This window comes from Rhinoraja longicauda, chromosome 27 (assembly GCF_053455715.1).
Source record: "Rhinoraja longicauda isolate Sanriku21f chromosome 27, sRhiLon1.1, whole genome shotgun sequence".
Taxonomy (NCBI): domain Eukaryota; kingdom Metazoa; phylum Chordata; class Chondrichthyes; order Rajiformes; family Arhynchobatidae; genus Rhinoraja; species Rhinoraja longicauda.
The window spans coordinates 19,795,172-19,812,128 of NC_135979.1; the positions used below are offsets into that span (position 1 = coordinate 19,795,172).

A 16,957-nucleotide genomic window follows, 5' to 3' on the forward strand; every position below is an offset into this window, starting at 1 on the left:
ATCTTATATGTTTCGATAAGATCCCCTCGCATCCTTCTAAATTCCAGTGTATACAAGCCTAGTCGCTCCAGCCTTTCAACATATGACAGTCCCGCCATTCCGGGAATTAACCCAGTAAACCTACGCTGCACGCCCTCAATAGCAAGAATATCCTTCCTCAAATTTGGAGACCAAAACTGCACACAGTACTCCAGGTGCGGTCTCACTAGGGCCCTGTACAACTGCAGAAGGACCTCTTTGCTCCTATACTCAACTCCTCTTGTTATGAAGGCCAACATTCCATTGGGCTTTCTTCACTGCCTGTTGTAACTGCATGCTTCCTTTCAGTGACTGATGCACTAGGACACCCAGATCACGTTGTACGTCCCCTTTTCCTAACTTGACACCATTCAGATAATAATCTGCCTTCTTATTCTTACCACCAAAGTGGATAACCTCAACAAGCATTCAAAGTAGTCCTGGAATCGTCGCTAAACGATAGTAATAATTAAAATAAACACTGCAAATGTGTGCCACACTTAAAAGGATCTACATCAAATGAAAAAAAAACTCCGGCATATTCATCAAATTTAAGTCTTGATTTAAGACTAAAATGCCAAGATTTTTTTAATAAATAACATAGTTAGATTAAAATGTACACAGCAGGCACAGGCCATTCAGCCCCACAGGTCCAGGCTGCTTTTTATGCTGCACACTAGCCTCCATCTACTTTCCGTACATTAAAACCTTCAACCAACTTATCTACTTCTTTCTCCTCGTGAAGTTATTTGCCTTCACCATAAACGCATCAACGTTGAAAGCCTCAGCTGCCTGTGGTAACAAGTTCCATATTCTCATTTCTCGCTGTGTAAAGAATATTCTCTTGAATTCCCTAATCTATTTTTTAGTGACCGTTTTATATTAATGTTCTCGAGTTCTAGACATGGGAAAGTCAATTAAAAGTGGCAAAGGGAACCTTTCAGACAGAATCAGTTTAATTTTGTTTGAAAGTAATTCCTTTCAGAGGTTTACAATGTGCGACCTTTTCTCAAACAACAATCCTTTTATTCGATTCTCAATTGCAAAATTACTTGGGTAAGCACAGCATGTGACATGCGTAGGATTTGACACAATGAGACAATACAACAGAGCCTGATGATGTGTAATTAAATTTCAATTCAGACATCAGTAAAAAGCAGGCCGCTGGTACAAAAGAAGTTGTGACTTCTCCTTTCTTGACAATAAACTCCGCAGTGATATATCTTAATAACAATGAACCATCACAATTACTTGTCAATTGTGTAGGAATTAACACCATTTAGCTTCCTGTTCCTGCTCGATTTGGACTGTTTGCATTGAAGTATTCCAATGCCCCTGTATACCTGCCTTGTGTCTCTGATGACAGATTGAACTGGGGGTCAGATTGCAAGAGGTATAGAACGCAGGGCAAACTACACACCTCAGATTGACACAAAAAGCTGGAGTAACTCAGCGGGACAGGCAGCATCTCTGGAGAGAAGGAATGGGTGAGGTTTCACTTTGGAACCCTTCTTCAGACCCGAAACATCACCCATTCCTTCTCTCCAGAATTGCTGCCTGCCCCGGCTGAGTTACTCCAGCTTTTTGCGTCGATCTGCGGTTCCTTCCTAGAAACTACACATCTTCCACCGTTTGCACTTTATATGCGAGATGCTATATTATTCCCATGCAGATTGCCTGCATTAACAACAGAATGATAAATGCAAAAGTATTTCAGCAAAAAAAATCAAATATCGTGACATTTCGAAGTGCTTATGGCTGATTTCCAAATACTTATAATAATCAACTCACATTAGATCATTTATAGAAAATCATAGATAAAATATTTCATAAAAACTAGTATGTCCACAGAGATCTTTGAATATTTGGCACTAGTCATAGAAGCTATATGCTATTATTTTCCTAAGGAAAGACAGACTTAATTACCATAGAGGGAGTTAAGCACAGATTCACCAGACTTGGGGCAACTTTATTATAGGAAGGTAGATTGAGTAAATTAAGTCTGTATTCTCGATTTGTAAAAATGAGAAGACATCTCATTAATATTTACAAATTTCTTTCAAAACTCACCCGACTGTAGCATTGAGTATGTTTCCCTTGTCTGAGGGGTCCAGGAACAGTGGTCACACTTTCAGAATAAGTGCTAGCCTATTTAGGACAGAGAGGTGAGGGCAAATTCCTTCATGGAGAGCAATTAAATCTCTAATGTGGAGGTCTGTTGAAGCTCAATCATTTGAGTCCATTTCAAACAGAGGCTGATTCCGCAAACAGGGCACATGGGATTAGCCGAGACATGCATCTTGGCTGGCAGGGCGGAGTTGGGGCTGAGGGACCTGTTTCGGTGCTGTATAACTCCATGACTCTATAGTGGATTTCTGCAAAGTAAGGGAACATCAACATAAGATAGCTAGAGCTCTTAAGGATAGCGGAGTCAGGGGGTATGGGGAGAAGGCAGGAACGGGGTACTGATTGATCAGCCATGATCACATTGAATGGCGGTGCTGGCTCGAAGGGCCGAATGGCCTACTCCTGCACCTATTGTCTATAAATGGGTGTAGTGCAGGAAAGTGCAGGAGCAGATCAGCCATGACCTTGAGCAACGGCAGAACTGAGCAGTTTGAAGGGCCAAATAGCCAACTTCTTATACTCCGACATTAATCTGGTGAATTACTCCCATTAATTTAGATATACAATAACTGAAAGTTTTTTCCCTTTGCTGAAACCCTCCTATTCACATCGCAGCAGTCTGATGACTTTTTTTTAATGAATGTAAATATGTACTTGATAAACAGTATTCCCGTCATTCCCGCCGCGCTTGTTCCCATGGAAGTTTTATCAAAGCATGGCATTAATTCCTTTCACTCGGCATGTTTTACATCATTTCCAAATTTAACAAACATTTCAGTTACTGCGTTGGACCCAAAATGATGCAAAGCACCCTCGGACTGAGGTTGATTATTCTTCCTTCTGTTTCTTTTTTTCTTCTTCCCAGACGAACAGAAGCACGAGTAATATGGCAAGACAGATGGTGGCTGGTAGGCACACGTACAGGGGTTTCTTCAGCATCAGGAGGGAATAGATGGCACCTGGAAAAAAAAATTCAATATATCACGATCCGCCTTTACAGCGCTCAGAACGTTCCCCAGAATCTACTGCCTTAAAACACAAATTCTATTTAATATATCATGTCAAGGGATAACCTTTCATCAAAGGAAGCTCCAGCTAAAATAATTGGCGCCATTTTTCATGCAGTTATCTATCCTTCGTCCTCAGATGCTGGGAATTGTCCAGCATCCATAGCCTGCTTCATACCTCACGCATTCACCACCTTAGTAGGAGGACCTGCAGATGCTGGTTTATGCCGAAGATAGACACAAAATGGTGGAGTAACTCAGCGGGTCAAGGCAGCATCTCTGGAGAAAAGGAACAGGTGACGTTTGGGGTCTGAAGAAGGGTTCCGACCCAAAACGTCACCTATTCATTTTCTCCAGGGATGCTGCCTGACCCGTTGAGTTACTCTAGCTTTTTGTGCCTATCACCAATCAGTGAAAGCGAGAGCAAACGCAAGTGACGGACTACACACCAGATCCTAAATGCTCATGCTTACCATGTTCCCATTCAACTGATAGTATAAGAAAATAACTCCAGATGCCGGTACAAATCGAAGGTATTGATTCAGAAAATGCTGGAGTAACTCAGCAGGTCAGGCAGCATCTCGGGAGAGAAGGAATGGGTGACGTTTCGGGTCGAGACCCTTCTTCAGACTGATGTCAGGGGGGCGGGACAAAGGAAGGATATAGGTGGAGACAGGAAGATAAGTCCAACTACTTGATCTCCTTGGTTCTGCTTTCTTGAGGAATGGATGCTAAAACACCCGAAACGTCACCCATTCCTTCTCTCCCGAGATGCTGCCTGACCTGCTGAGTTACTCCAGCATTTTGTGAATAAAAACCCATTCAACTGATATTAGCTGCATGGAAACCATGGACAGAGATTGGGCGTAGTAACCTCCAGTGATGATATCCTCTTCAGACCAAACACAAAGGTCAAAAACCACCCTGGAGAAAATGAGCAATCAAAGGCAAAACTACTTCCTCTTTTGCCAATCAGTCTGAAGAAGGGCCCGATCCGAATCGTCACCTATCCATGATCTCCAGGGATTCTGCCTGACCCGCTGAGTTACTCCAGCACTCGGCATCTGCAGTTCCCAGTTTCTACCTCTTGTGCCATGCTTTCGACATTGCTCACAACAGGGCAACTTAACAGGGTATCAGACAGTCCCAATACCCCGTTAAAAAGGTTTCATTGAACCCGAGGAGCTTTCTGCTGTGAAGATAGACACAAAGTGGTGGAGTAACTCAGCGGGTCAGGCAGCATCTCTGGAGAAAGTGGGTGGGTGATGTTTCGGGTCGGAACCCTTCTTCGGGCTGAAAGTAGAGGGGAGGGAACTAGAGGTAGGAAAAAGGCCAGAACGAGTCAGGGCTCGCAACTGATGACCAAGGAAGGGTAGATCCCATAATGGCCCAAAGCTCTCCCACATGAGCCTTCTGCTGCGTTTTTAGGATCTAACCTTTATGCTTTAAAAACTAAATTTTCAAAGATTGGATCCCTTGAATTACTCTGCTCTTTGGCTGGAGATTACTGAACATGAGAGGTGCACCACAAGACATAATTCAGAAGATGTCCGGTTTAAATCATTAACCGGTGTGCTCATACTGCATGTTTTGGCCAATGGTACAAGAATGAGACATTCATCTCTGAAGTCAGGCAGCTAGGTCAGGAAGCAGAGATCACCATTTCAATGAGGCTGAGATCTATTTCCTGCATCGCTGGACCAGCCCAACCCCAGCCAGCAACCCAGAGTCAAGGTCACTTAACCTCTGCTGGCAAATCCAATGTAGGGTTCCTGCTGCTGTCAGGATACCCACCTAAGGAGGAAAGGACAACTACTCAGTTAGTCAGCTGCAACAGATCAGAGCCAGTTGTTCCTCTGCAGAGAATTGTTTTGAAGAAGTCTGAGGAATGGTCGGGACACCGGACATCGCCTATTCACATCGTCCGGAGATGCTGCCTGACCCACTGAGTTACTCCAGCACTTTGTGCATTTCGAAATGGCTTCTAACGTGGAGCTGCTTGGGATGAAGACATTCAAGATGGTGGCAGCGGCAGACGCAGGGATACAATGGCGCCGGTAAGCGGATTGGTGTTTTACCTCCCTCTCCGAGTGCTGCAAGGTGGGCTGTGGAGATTGAAGAGTGACCGTGTGAGGCGGGGGTGAGCGCGAGTCGATGTGCCCGGATTGCGAGGTCGGTGGAGTGGGCCGCTGGAAGCCCTGGGGAGCACCACTGGATCAGGCGCTGCTCCAAGAGGCCGAGCACGTGGATTGGACGCGGCTTGCGGCGGCACGGAGCAGCAGAGGAGGACACCAACAAGCGCGCTTGACCAAGCCAACCCTGCCGGGACACGGCGCCTTTACGGGCAAGTTAGGAACTCGACATTTATAACAACGGAGGACTTGAATCATGGAAAATGGTGGCTAAACATGCCGACTCTTGTATACTGTCTCAGTGTACTACTCCTGCACACTTGTACTTGACAAAGATTGTGCTTATGTATAGTAATATTCTAACTGAACTGCATGCAACAAAGGAATTCCACTGTACCTCGGTAGCTGTGACAATAAAGTACCATTGAACCTGTGAACCAAAGAGCAGTCGTGGAAGTGAATCATAATCAATTCCTGGTGCTTCCTGAGTCTAAACAGAATACTGCCCTCTTACCATTCACCACTCAGTTGAGAGAATCTCTTGTTTTTACCATCCCGAAAGCTGTCACCCATTCCTTCTCTCCAAAGATGCTGCCCGTCCCACTGAGTTACTCCAGCTTTTTATGCCTATCTTCGGTTTAAACCAGCATCTGCAGTTCGTTCTTACACAAAATTCCCTGCTTCCCCCTTGATCACAATCCCAGACTTTAAGGACAAACTATTCCTAAAGATTACTGCAAGAAAAGCCCAAGGAAAATTTCCAATATCAAACTTGTTATTCATCATTTTTATTTTGCAGTTTTCATTTCTTTCTTATATGGGTACTGATTTATACTGGGGGTAAAAAGCCTTTCAGTTTTCCACATCATTTTTCATGCCGAAGACAGGTCCTAATAGACTTGACATGGTGAACAAAATTGAACTCCATTAAATGTATGGTGATACAGTTGCACAGTGCTGACTACAGTAAGCTTACCACTGTAAAGGCCACTGCAATAATGCAATATATACCACTCAGCTTCAGAGATTATGTCAGATCATTGAAACATTAAAAATGGGGTGAGTAATAGGTCCTTTGAGCCTGCTTCACATTCAGTCCAATCACTCACATCAATCTCAATGTTGTTCTCTGCCCACTCCCTTTGATGCCATTTTTGTCAAAACATATCCACAATCATTCAGCATTCTTGGGAGAGTCACAAAATGCTGGAGTAACTCAGGTAGCATCCCTGGAGGGAAGGAATGGGTGACGTATGGGGTCGAGACCCTTCTTCAGTCTTACTCCAGCATTTAGCGTCTTCCTTCGGTTTAAACCAGCATCTGCAGTTCCTACAACCTTCTTGAGAACTTGGTCGTGCTGGTCAGGCAGGTTTTCTGGAATATTAAAACTTTTAATTCACTTTTTTTTAAAGATGTTACACAGTAAATAGCAAATAGTCGAGTATATCATACCAGGGAAGTATATTGGAAATATGGGAATGGGGCACCCGTACATTTTGAGGGAATAGGGTATGGAGCCCCTATTGTGTTTAGTTTAAATTAATTCAGTTTAAGTTCATAAATTCTAGGAGCAGAATTAAGCCATTTGGCCTATCAAGTCTACTCCGCCATTCAATCATAGCTGATCTACACAACCCCATTCTCCTGCCTTCGCCCCACAACCCCTGGCACACTTACTAACCTGTTTAGTTTATTGTCGCGTAAAGTGGAAAGTTTTTGTTGCGTGCTAACCTGTCGCACTGACCTCTGTATTTCTGAAGACCTTTGAAAGACTTGTGCTGGCCTAACTGAAAAGCATCATAAACCCCCTGCTGGACCCTCTGCAGTTTGCATATCGGGCCAATAGATCGGTGGATGATGCAGTCAACCTAGGCCTGCACTTCATCCTCCAGCACCTAGACCACAAAGGGACCTCTGCAGTTTGCATACCGGGCCAATAGATCGGTGGATGACGCAGTCAACCTAGGCCTGCACTATTAAACTGTAATGTTGTATTCTTAATGTTTTATGCTTTATTTTTAATTGTTTACTGCATGTTCGTGTTGTTACTTGCGAGCGGAGCACCAAGGCACATTCCTTGTATGTGTACATACTTGGCCAATAAATGTATTAATTCATTCATTTATACCAAGCCAATTAACCTACAAACCTGTACGTCTTTGGAGTGTGGGAGGAAACTGAAGATCTCGGAGAAAACCCATGCGGTCACGGGGAGAACGTACAAACTCCCTACAGACTGCACCAGGAGTTGGGATCAATCCCGGGTCTCTGGCGCTGTTAGGCAGTAACTCTACTGCTGTTCCACTGTGCCGTTGATCCACTCCATTTGATGTTAAAAGATAATTTTAAGAGTTTCATATTTTCAACCAAATCCTTGTCTGTATACAATGAAGTAGTAAAGAAACTTATTGCGAATATTTATCTATAACCTGCTCATAAACTAACTGTTCATAAATGAATACTTTTATGCAACCACAGTTAATCAGGCAACAATATATTGAAAATCACCCGTCTAAGTGATGATGGCTTATCAAAACTTTACAACCAATTAACGCTGTTGGTCTTCAACCAACACCATCAAAGAGAACAAGGTATTTATTCACAAAAAGCTGGAGTAACTCAGCAGGTCAGGCAGCATCTCAAGAGAGAAGGAATGGGTGACGTTTCGGGTCGAGACCCTTCTTCAGACTGATCAAATCAGTCAGCCATCTCACTGACATTGCGATCTGACTGAGCAAACATTGGCCCTTGCTACCTGCTAAACAGCAGCTACACTTTGAACATGATTTATTGTTGGTGAATCTCAATGGTCCATTCTGGTGTTGTGGAAGGTGCTTTACTGCCATTTTATTTTCTGTAATGGGAAACAGATTTCTAGTTATATTATAGAAAGCAGATTATGTTATTGGTCACAATTCTTAGTAAAAATAACAGAGAGCCCTACCAGCAATGCTCTGTGGTATTAAGGAGGAAATCCGTATGCTGGCAAGTAAACACAGAAGCCAGTCACTGTAGTCCCAGTTGCAATGCTCCTCCGGAATCCAGTAAAGCAATTTAATACTTCTATATGCATGGAATATGTCAGTGAACTTGCGATGAACACAGCCACTAAATACATCCAAAAGGATTAGGGCTTGCCTGATCAAATTTTAAACAATATTAGTTTTTTTTTTATTTGGAGCGCAAACCTGTACGTCTTTGGAGTGTGGGAGGAAACCGAAGATCTAGGAGAAAACCCACGCGGTCACAGGGAGAACGTACAAACTCCGTACAGACAGCACCCGTAGTCGGGATTGAACCCGGGTCTCCGGCGCTGCAAGGCAGCAGCTCTACTGCTGCGCCTCTGTTATGCCCGCTAAAAACAAACACTGAAGCTTTCTCTCAACTAAACTAAACTAATAATTATCTTTTAAAGCATGGAGTCTCTTTCCTCTAGATCTGAATTCTAATAGTAATTTTTTTTTTAAATCAATATGCGTAGGAATGAACTGCAGATGCTGGTTTAAACCGAAGAAAGACACAAATGGCTGGACTAACTCAGCGGGTCAGACAGGAGAGAAAGGAATAGGTGACGTTTCGGGTCGAGACCCTTCTTCAGACTGAGATGCAGGGGGAAGGGAGATGAGAGATATAGACGATGATGTAGAGAGATATAGAACAAATGAATGAAAGATATGCGAAAAGGTACGGGTGATAAAGGAAACCGGCCAAGATGAGAACAAGCTGTGGCCTAGGTGTGAACGAGCACATACAATGAGACTCAACAAGACGACTTTGAAGCTGGTACGACTTGGGTGGGGGGAGGAATGGAGAGAGAAGGAATGCAAGGGTTACTTGAAGGTAGAGAAATCAAATATTATACCACTGGGTTGCAAGCTGCCCAAGCAAAATATGAGATTCTGTTCCTCCAATTTGCGTTTGGCCTCACTGACAATGGAGAAGGCCCAGGACAGAAATTCTCTCCATTTTTGTCTTAGTTGAAGTTCTCCCACACGAGGAAACATCTTCTCCACATCCACCCTGTCCAACACCCCCCCCCCCCACCCCCACTCCCATATCCGGGATCATTCAAGTCCCTTCTCATTCTTCTAAATTCCAACGCACAAGGGCACGGCTCGTCCAACTTTCTTCATAAACCATCCTGTACATTTCAGGTTTAAGTCTGGGGAAACCTCTTCCAAACTGTTTCCCATACATTACCATACTTTCTCAAATAAGGAGACCACTACTGTAACATATAACAAACATATAACAACTACAGCATGGAAACAGGCCTGTCCGGCCCTACCAGTCCACGCCGACCATTTTCCCTGACCTAGTCTCATCTACCTGCACTCAGACCATAACCCTCTAATCCCCTCTTATCCATATACCTATCCAATTTACTCTTAAATAATAAAATCGAGCCAGCCTCCACCACTTCCACCGGAAGCCCATTCCATACAGCCACAACCCTCTGAGTAAAGAAATTCCCCCTCATGTTACCCCTAAACCTTTGTCCCTCAATTCTGAAGCTATGTCCCCTTGTTGGAATCTTCCCCACTCTCAAAGGGAAAAGCCTACCCACGTCAACTCTGTCCGTCCCTCTCAAAATTTTAAAAACTTCTATCAAGTCCCCCCTCAACCTTCTACGCTCCAAAGAATAAAGACCCAACCTTTTCAACCTCTCTCTGTAGCCTAAGTGCTGAAACCCAGGCAACATTCTAGTAAATCTCCTCTGTACCCTCTCCATTTTGTCGACATCCTTCCTATAATTTGGCGACCAGAACTGCACACCATACTCCAGATTCGGCCTCACCAATGCCCTGTACAATTTCAACATTACATCCCAACTTCTATACTCGATGCTCTGATTTATAAAAGCAAGCATACCAAACGCCTTCTTCACCACCCTATCCACATGAGATTCCACCTTCAGGGAACAATGCACAGTTATTCCCAGATCCCTCTGTTCCACTGCATTCCTCAATTCCCTACCATTTACCCTATACGTCCTATTTTGATTTGTCCTACCAAAATGCAGCACCTCACACTTATCAGCATTAAACTCCATCTGCCATCTTTCAGCCCACCCTTCCAAAAGGCCCAAGTCTCTCTGTAGACTTTGAAAATCTACCTCACTATCAACTACTCCACCTATCTTAGTATCATCTGCATATTTACTAATCCAATTTGCCACACCATCATCCAGATCATTAATGTAAATGACAAACAACAGTGGACCCAACACAGATCCTTGGGGCACTCCACTAGACACTGGCCTCCAACCTGACATACAATTGTCAACCGTTACCCTCTGGTATCTCCCATTCAGCCATTGTTGAATCCATCTTGCAACCTCACTATTAATACCCAACGATTTAACCTTCTTAATCAACCTTCCATGTGGAACCTTGTCAAATGCCTTACTGAAGTCCATATAGACAACATCCACAGCCTTGCCCTTATCAATTTCCCTGGTAACCTCTTCAAAAAATTCAAGAAGATTAGTCAAACATGACCTTCCAGGCACAAATCCATGTTGACTATTTCTAATCAGGCCTTGATTATCCAAATAATTATATATATTGTCCCTAAGTATCTTTTCCATTAATTTTCCCACCACAGACGTCAAACTAATAGGTCTATAATTGCTAGGTTTACTTTTAGAACCTTTTTTAAACAAAGGCACAACATGCGCAATGCGCCAATCTTCCGGCACCATCCCTGTTTCTAATGACGTTTGAAATATTTCCGTCATAGCCCCTGCTATTTCTGCACTAACTTCCCTCAATGTCCTAGGGAATATCCTATCAGGACCTGGAGACTTATCCACTTTTATATTCTTCAAAAGTGTCCGTACCTCCTCTTCTTTAATCCTCCTAATTTCCATCACTACTCTACTTGTTTCGCTTACCTCACATAATTCAATATCCTCCTCCTCGGTAAATACCGAAGAAAAGAAATTGTTTAATATCTCCCCCATTTCTTCCGGCTCAGCACATAGCTGTCCACTCTGACTTTGAGGATGTAACTAGGAAAATTGACAAGGGAGAGTCAGTGGATGTGGTGTACCTCGACTTTCAGAAAGCCTTCGACAAGGTCCCACATAGGAGATTAGTGGGCAAAATTAGGGCACATGGTATTGGGGGTAGGGTACTGACATGGATAGAAAATTGGTTAACAGACAGAAAGCAAAGAGTGGGGATAAATGGGTCCCTTTCGGAATGGCAGGTAGTGACCAGTGGGGTACCGCAAGGTTCGGTGCTGGGACCCCAGCTATTTACGATATACATTAATGACTTAGACGGAGGGATTAAAAGTACCATTAGCAAATTTGCAGATGATACTAAGTTGGGGGGTAGTGTGAATTGTGAGGAAGATGCAATAAGGCTGCAGGGTGACCTGGACAGGTTGTGTGAGTGGGCGGATACATGGCAGATGCAGTTTAATGTAGATAAGTGTGAGGTTATTCACTTTGGAAGTAAGAATAGAAAGGCAGATTATTATCTGAATGGTGTCAAGTTAGGAGGAGGGGGAGTTCAACGAGATCTGGGTGTCCTAGTGCATCAGTCAATGAAAGGAAGCATGCAGGTTCAGCAGGCAGTGAAGAAAGCCAATGGAATGTTGGCCTTCGTAACAAGAGGAGTTGAGTATAGGAGCAAAGAGGTCCTTCTACAGTTGTACCGGGCCCTGGTGAGACCGCACCTGGAGTACTGTGTGCAGTTTTGGTCTCCAAATTTGAGGAAGGATATTCTTGCTATGGAGGGCGTGCAGCGTAGGTTCACTAGATTAATTCCCGGAATGGCGGGACTGTCGTATGTTGAAAGGCTGGAGCGATTGGGCTTGTATACACTGGAATTTAGAAGGATGAGGGGGGATCTTATTGAAACATATAAGATAATTAGGGGATTGGACACATTAGAGGCAGATAACATGTTCCCAATGTTGGGGGAGTCCAGAACAAGGGGCCACAGTTTGAGAATAAGGGGTAGGCCATTTAGAACGGAGATGAGGAAGAACTTTTTCAGTCAGAGGGTGGTGAAGGTGTGGAATTATCTGCCTCAGAAGGCAGTGGAGGCCAGTTCGTTGGATGCTTTCAAGAGAGAGCTGGATAGAGCTCTTAAGGATAGCGGAGTGAGGGGGTATGGGGAGAAGGCAGGAACGGGGTACTGATTGATAGTGATCAGCCATGATCGCATTGAATGGCGGTGCTGGCTCGAAGGGCTGAATGGCCTACTCCTGCACCTATTGTCTATTGTCTATTGACTCTCTAATGGACCAATTTTATCCCTCACTATCCTTTTGCTATTGACATATCTGTAGAACCCCTTGGGGTTTACTTTTACATTACTTGCCAAAGCAGCCTCATATCTTTTTTTCGCTTTTCTAATTTCCTTTTTAAGATTCCTTTTACATTCTTTATATTCCTCAAGAACCTCATTTACTCCCTGCCGCTTATATTTATTGTATATCTCTCTCTTTTTCCGAACCAAGTGTCCAATTTCCCTGGAAAACCACGGCTCTTTCAAATTATTATTCTTTCCTTTCCACCGAACAGGGACATAAAGACTCTGTACTCTCAAAATTTCACCTTTAAATATCCTCCATTTCTCTATTATATCCTTTTCATAAAACAACAATTTCCATTTCACTCCTTTTAAATCCTTTCTCATCTCCTCAAAATTAGCCTTTCTCCAATCCAAAATCTCAACCCTTGGTCCAGATTTGACCTTCTCCATAATGATATTGAAACTAATCGCATTATGATCACTAGACCCAAAGTGCTCCTCAACACATACCTCCGTCACCTGACCCATCTCATTTCCTAACAGGAGGTCCAACACTGCCCCTTCTCTGGTAGGCACCTCTACGTATTGCTGCAAAAAACTATCCTGCACACATTTTACAAACTCCAAACCATCCAGCCCTTTAACAGAATGTGATTCCCAGTCTATATACGGAAAATTGAAATCACCCACAATCACCACTCTGTGCTTACTACTAATATCTGCTATCTCCTTACATATTTGCTCTTCCAATTCTCGTTCCTTATTTGGCGGTCTATAATACACCCCTATAAGTGTTGCTAAACCTTTCTCATTTCTGAGTTCCACCCAAACAGCCTCCTTAATCGACCTTCTAGTCTGTCCTGCCAAAGCACTGCTGTGATATCCTCCCTGACAAGCAATGCAACACCCCCACCTCTTGCCCCTCCGATTCTATCACATCTGAAACAATGAAATCCTGGAATATTTAATTGCCAATCGCAACCCTCCTGCAACCATGTTTCACTGATCGCCACAACATCATACTTCCAGATGTCAATCCAGGCTCTAAGCTCATCCACCTTTCTTACAATGCTCCTAGCATTAAAATATACACATTTAAGGGACCCATCATTTCTTATTCTCAGTTTATTTCTTTTCCCTTCTTTCTCTCCTACATATTGGGTCTGAGTGTTTCCCTTTTCTGCCTCCTGCCTCACACACTGCCTATTAGCTATCTGTGTTTGAGTCCCTCCCCCCAACCGTACTAGTTTAAAGTCTCCGCAGTTATTTTAGCAAATCTCCCCGCCAGGATATTGGTTCCCCTCGGGTTCAGATGCAACCCATCCTTTTTGTACAGGTCATACTTCCCCCAGAAGAGGTCCCAATGATCCAGAAACTTGAAACCCTGCTCCCTGCACCAGTTCCTCAGCCACGTATTTATCCTCCACCTCACTCCATTCCTATTCTCACTATCGCGTGGCACAGGCAGTAAGCCTGAGATTATACTTTGGAAGTCCTTTTTTTTAACTCTCTTCCTAGCCCCCTGAATTCTCCTTTCAGGACCTCTTCCCTTATCCTACCTATATTGTTGGTACCTATATGTACCACGACCTCTGGCTCCTCTCCCTCCCCTTTCAGGATATCCTGGACACGCTCAGACACATCCCGGACACCGGCACCAGGGAGGCAAACCACCATCCGGGTCTCCCGACTGCGTCCACAGAAACGCCTATCTGACCCCCTCACTATAGAGTCCCCTATTACTACTGCTCTCCTCTTCCTTTCCCTACCCTTCTGAGCAACAGGGCCGGACTCCTTGCCAGAGGCCCGGGCACCGTCGTTGCCCCCAGGTAGGCTGTCCCCCCCAACAGTACTTAAACAGGAGTACTTATTTCCAAGGGGTACAGCCACCGGGGTACTCCCTAGTCCCTGCCTCTGTTCCTTGCCCCCCCTAACAGTGACCCACTTGTCTACCTCCCGTGGTCTAGGAGTGACCACCTCTCTGTAACTCCTATCTATAACCTCCTCACTCTCCCTGATCAGACGGAGGTCATCAATCTGCCGCTCCAGGTTCCTAATACGGTCCCTTAGGAGCCCCATCTCGTCACACCTGGCGCAGATGTGGATGTCTGGAAGACTATCAGACTCCCAGATTCCCCACATCCGACACCCAGAACAAAAAACTGCCCTGGCAGTCATACTCCCCAAACAAAGCCCCGCGCTCGGTTACTAAACCTACCGCCCGGCCGCTATTCCAACCGCTCCAACCGCCCACCCAAAAGAACTGAGTGATCTCCTGGGAGAGGCGAAAAACCGGATAAAAAACCCAGGCCAATTTGGGAAAAAATCCGGGAAATTCCTCTCCGACCCCAAGCTAGGCGATCGAAACTAGTCCGGGAGATCACACAGGTCTTACTCCTTACTATCCCCACACAATCCCCACACAATCCCCACACACTACTTCCCAAGCAACACAGCTTGGTGCTGCTTGCTGCTGCTTGCTACACAGCAGTCATCAAGTCAAGCAGCACAAGAAATGCCCCTTCATACTATCCATCTACACTAATCCTGCACAATCCCATTTTATTCTCTTCACATTCCCATCAAGACTCTCCCCCCCCCCCCCTCCCTCCCCCCTCCAGCATCAAATCCTATCCTTTACCTACATCTTGGAAGCAATTTACAGTGAACAATTGACCTGCCAACCCATGTCTTTATGAAGTGGGAGGAAATCAGAGCACTCACTGTAAGAGCCTATAGCTCCATGGATAATTGAAACACAATCCCCCAAACCTTACTTTCAATTTTCCTAACAAGAAACTATTATGTTCTGTTTGACTTTAAATTACTTGCTTACATACACGCTGGCGTTGAATGAATTGTACACTTGGACACCTAAATCCCTTTGCAGCTCAGACCCCTACAAGTCTCCCTCCATTTAGATCATATGCTATTTCCACACCCCCCCCCACCCCACCCCAAGGTGGACAATTCACATTTCCCACAATATGTTTCATTTGCCAGACCTTTGCCCATTCACTTAAACCAAGTATCTTATTCCTATCTTTTTAAATGCACAAGTGAATATTCGTGCTGAAGGAATACAATTTAGCTTGGTTAAACTCTGCTGGAGGAGGATGGTCACCAGGGTAATATTAGATTATGTTTTTGTGTGGGTGGACTGGAGGGGAAGAGAATTATAACCAAGTAGTCTGGCTTTTGATTGCAAAGAATGAAAAATGTCGCCAGGAAGTTTAGCATTAGTCTCCTTTTCACCAAATACTCACCAACAGCCTGAGGTTGTAATCACTTATTGTCTTTCCGCTGGCTGATTATTACGCGACAAAAGCTTTTCACTGTACCTCGGTACACCAGATAATAAACTAAACTGAACTGAAGACAGACACAAAATGTTGGAGCAACTCAGGGGGGACTGGCAGCATCTCTGGATAGAAGGAATGGGCGACGTTTCAGGGTCGAGACCCTTCTTCAGACTGAGCGCGAGGGGAAAGGGAGACACAGAGACAGGGAAGTGTAAGGTGCGAAAATGAGACATCAAAAGAGATGTGGGTCAAGGAGAATGTAGAATAGATCAATGTGAGCTAGGAGAAGGTGACAACAAGGCAAACTGAGATAAAACGTAATCAGGGGAACAGTCAGACTGGTCGGAGAACTGGGAAGGGGAATGGATGGAGAGAGACGTACAGGTATGTAGGTTAATTGGCTGGGTAAATGTAAAAATTGTCCCTAGTGGGTGTAGGATAGTGTTAATGTACGGGGATCGCTGGGCGGCACGGACTTGGTGGGCCGAAAAGGCCTGTTTCCGGCTGTATATATATGATATGATATGATGATGATGATATGATAGAGGGAAAGCAACTGTGGGTTACTTGATGTTAGAGATGTCAATATTCATATCGCTGGGGGGTAAGGTGCCCAAGCAAAATATAAGGTGCTGTTCCTCTGAAACTAGGTGGTGGATGCTGGTCTCGAGAAAGAACAACTCCATCTTTTAGGGACTGGTTTTCCCTGAATTAATACAGTACTGTTTGTGCATCACTTTGTACAGACAGAACTTTCTCCAGAAAGTGCTAGTCTTGTTCAGATGAGTGGTTAGTTCAGCTAAGTACTTGTTAAAAGCTGCGTTCCTCGCGTACTTTCCGTCGACGTCGAGCTTTCAAAGTGATGAGAACTGGTTAGAAACTTGCAGAACTTTTCAATAATCAAAACCGCACGCCGGCATAAGGTTCAAAACTATTTTCTAAAAGTTACGGTACTTTTCAGATACAGAATCTCTTGCACCAGCATGTTACAAGGGTGCTCGGAATTAGCGCAGTAAACAGCAATTTCCTTTACACAATAAATAAAACCACAATCATAAATTTTATTCAAAGAGTGATAAGCATCAGGTTGAAACGATCCA

The 16,957-nt window shown here is 44.2% G+C and overlaps 1 protein-coding gene across 1 annotated transcript in view; it reads right to left on the minus strand.

Moving 5' to 3' along the window:
* Positions 1-516: 516 nt before the first annotated feature.
* The window catches only part of LOC144606741 (transmembrane protein 35B-like), a 38,079-nt gene continuing 21,638 nt past the window's right edge, over positions 517-16,957 (minus strand). The window contains exon 3 of the mRNA XM_078423078.1: positions 517-3,104. Within this exon, the coding sequence (XP_078279204.1) occupies positions 2,974-3,104 (131 nt within the window). The 3' untranslated portion in view covers positions 517-2,973. The remainder of the gene's footprint in view (positions 3,105-16,957) is intronic.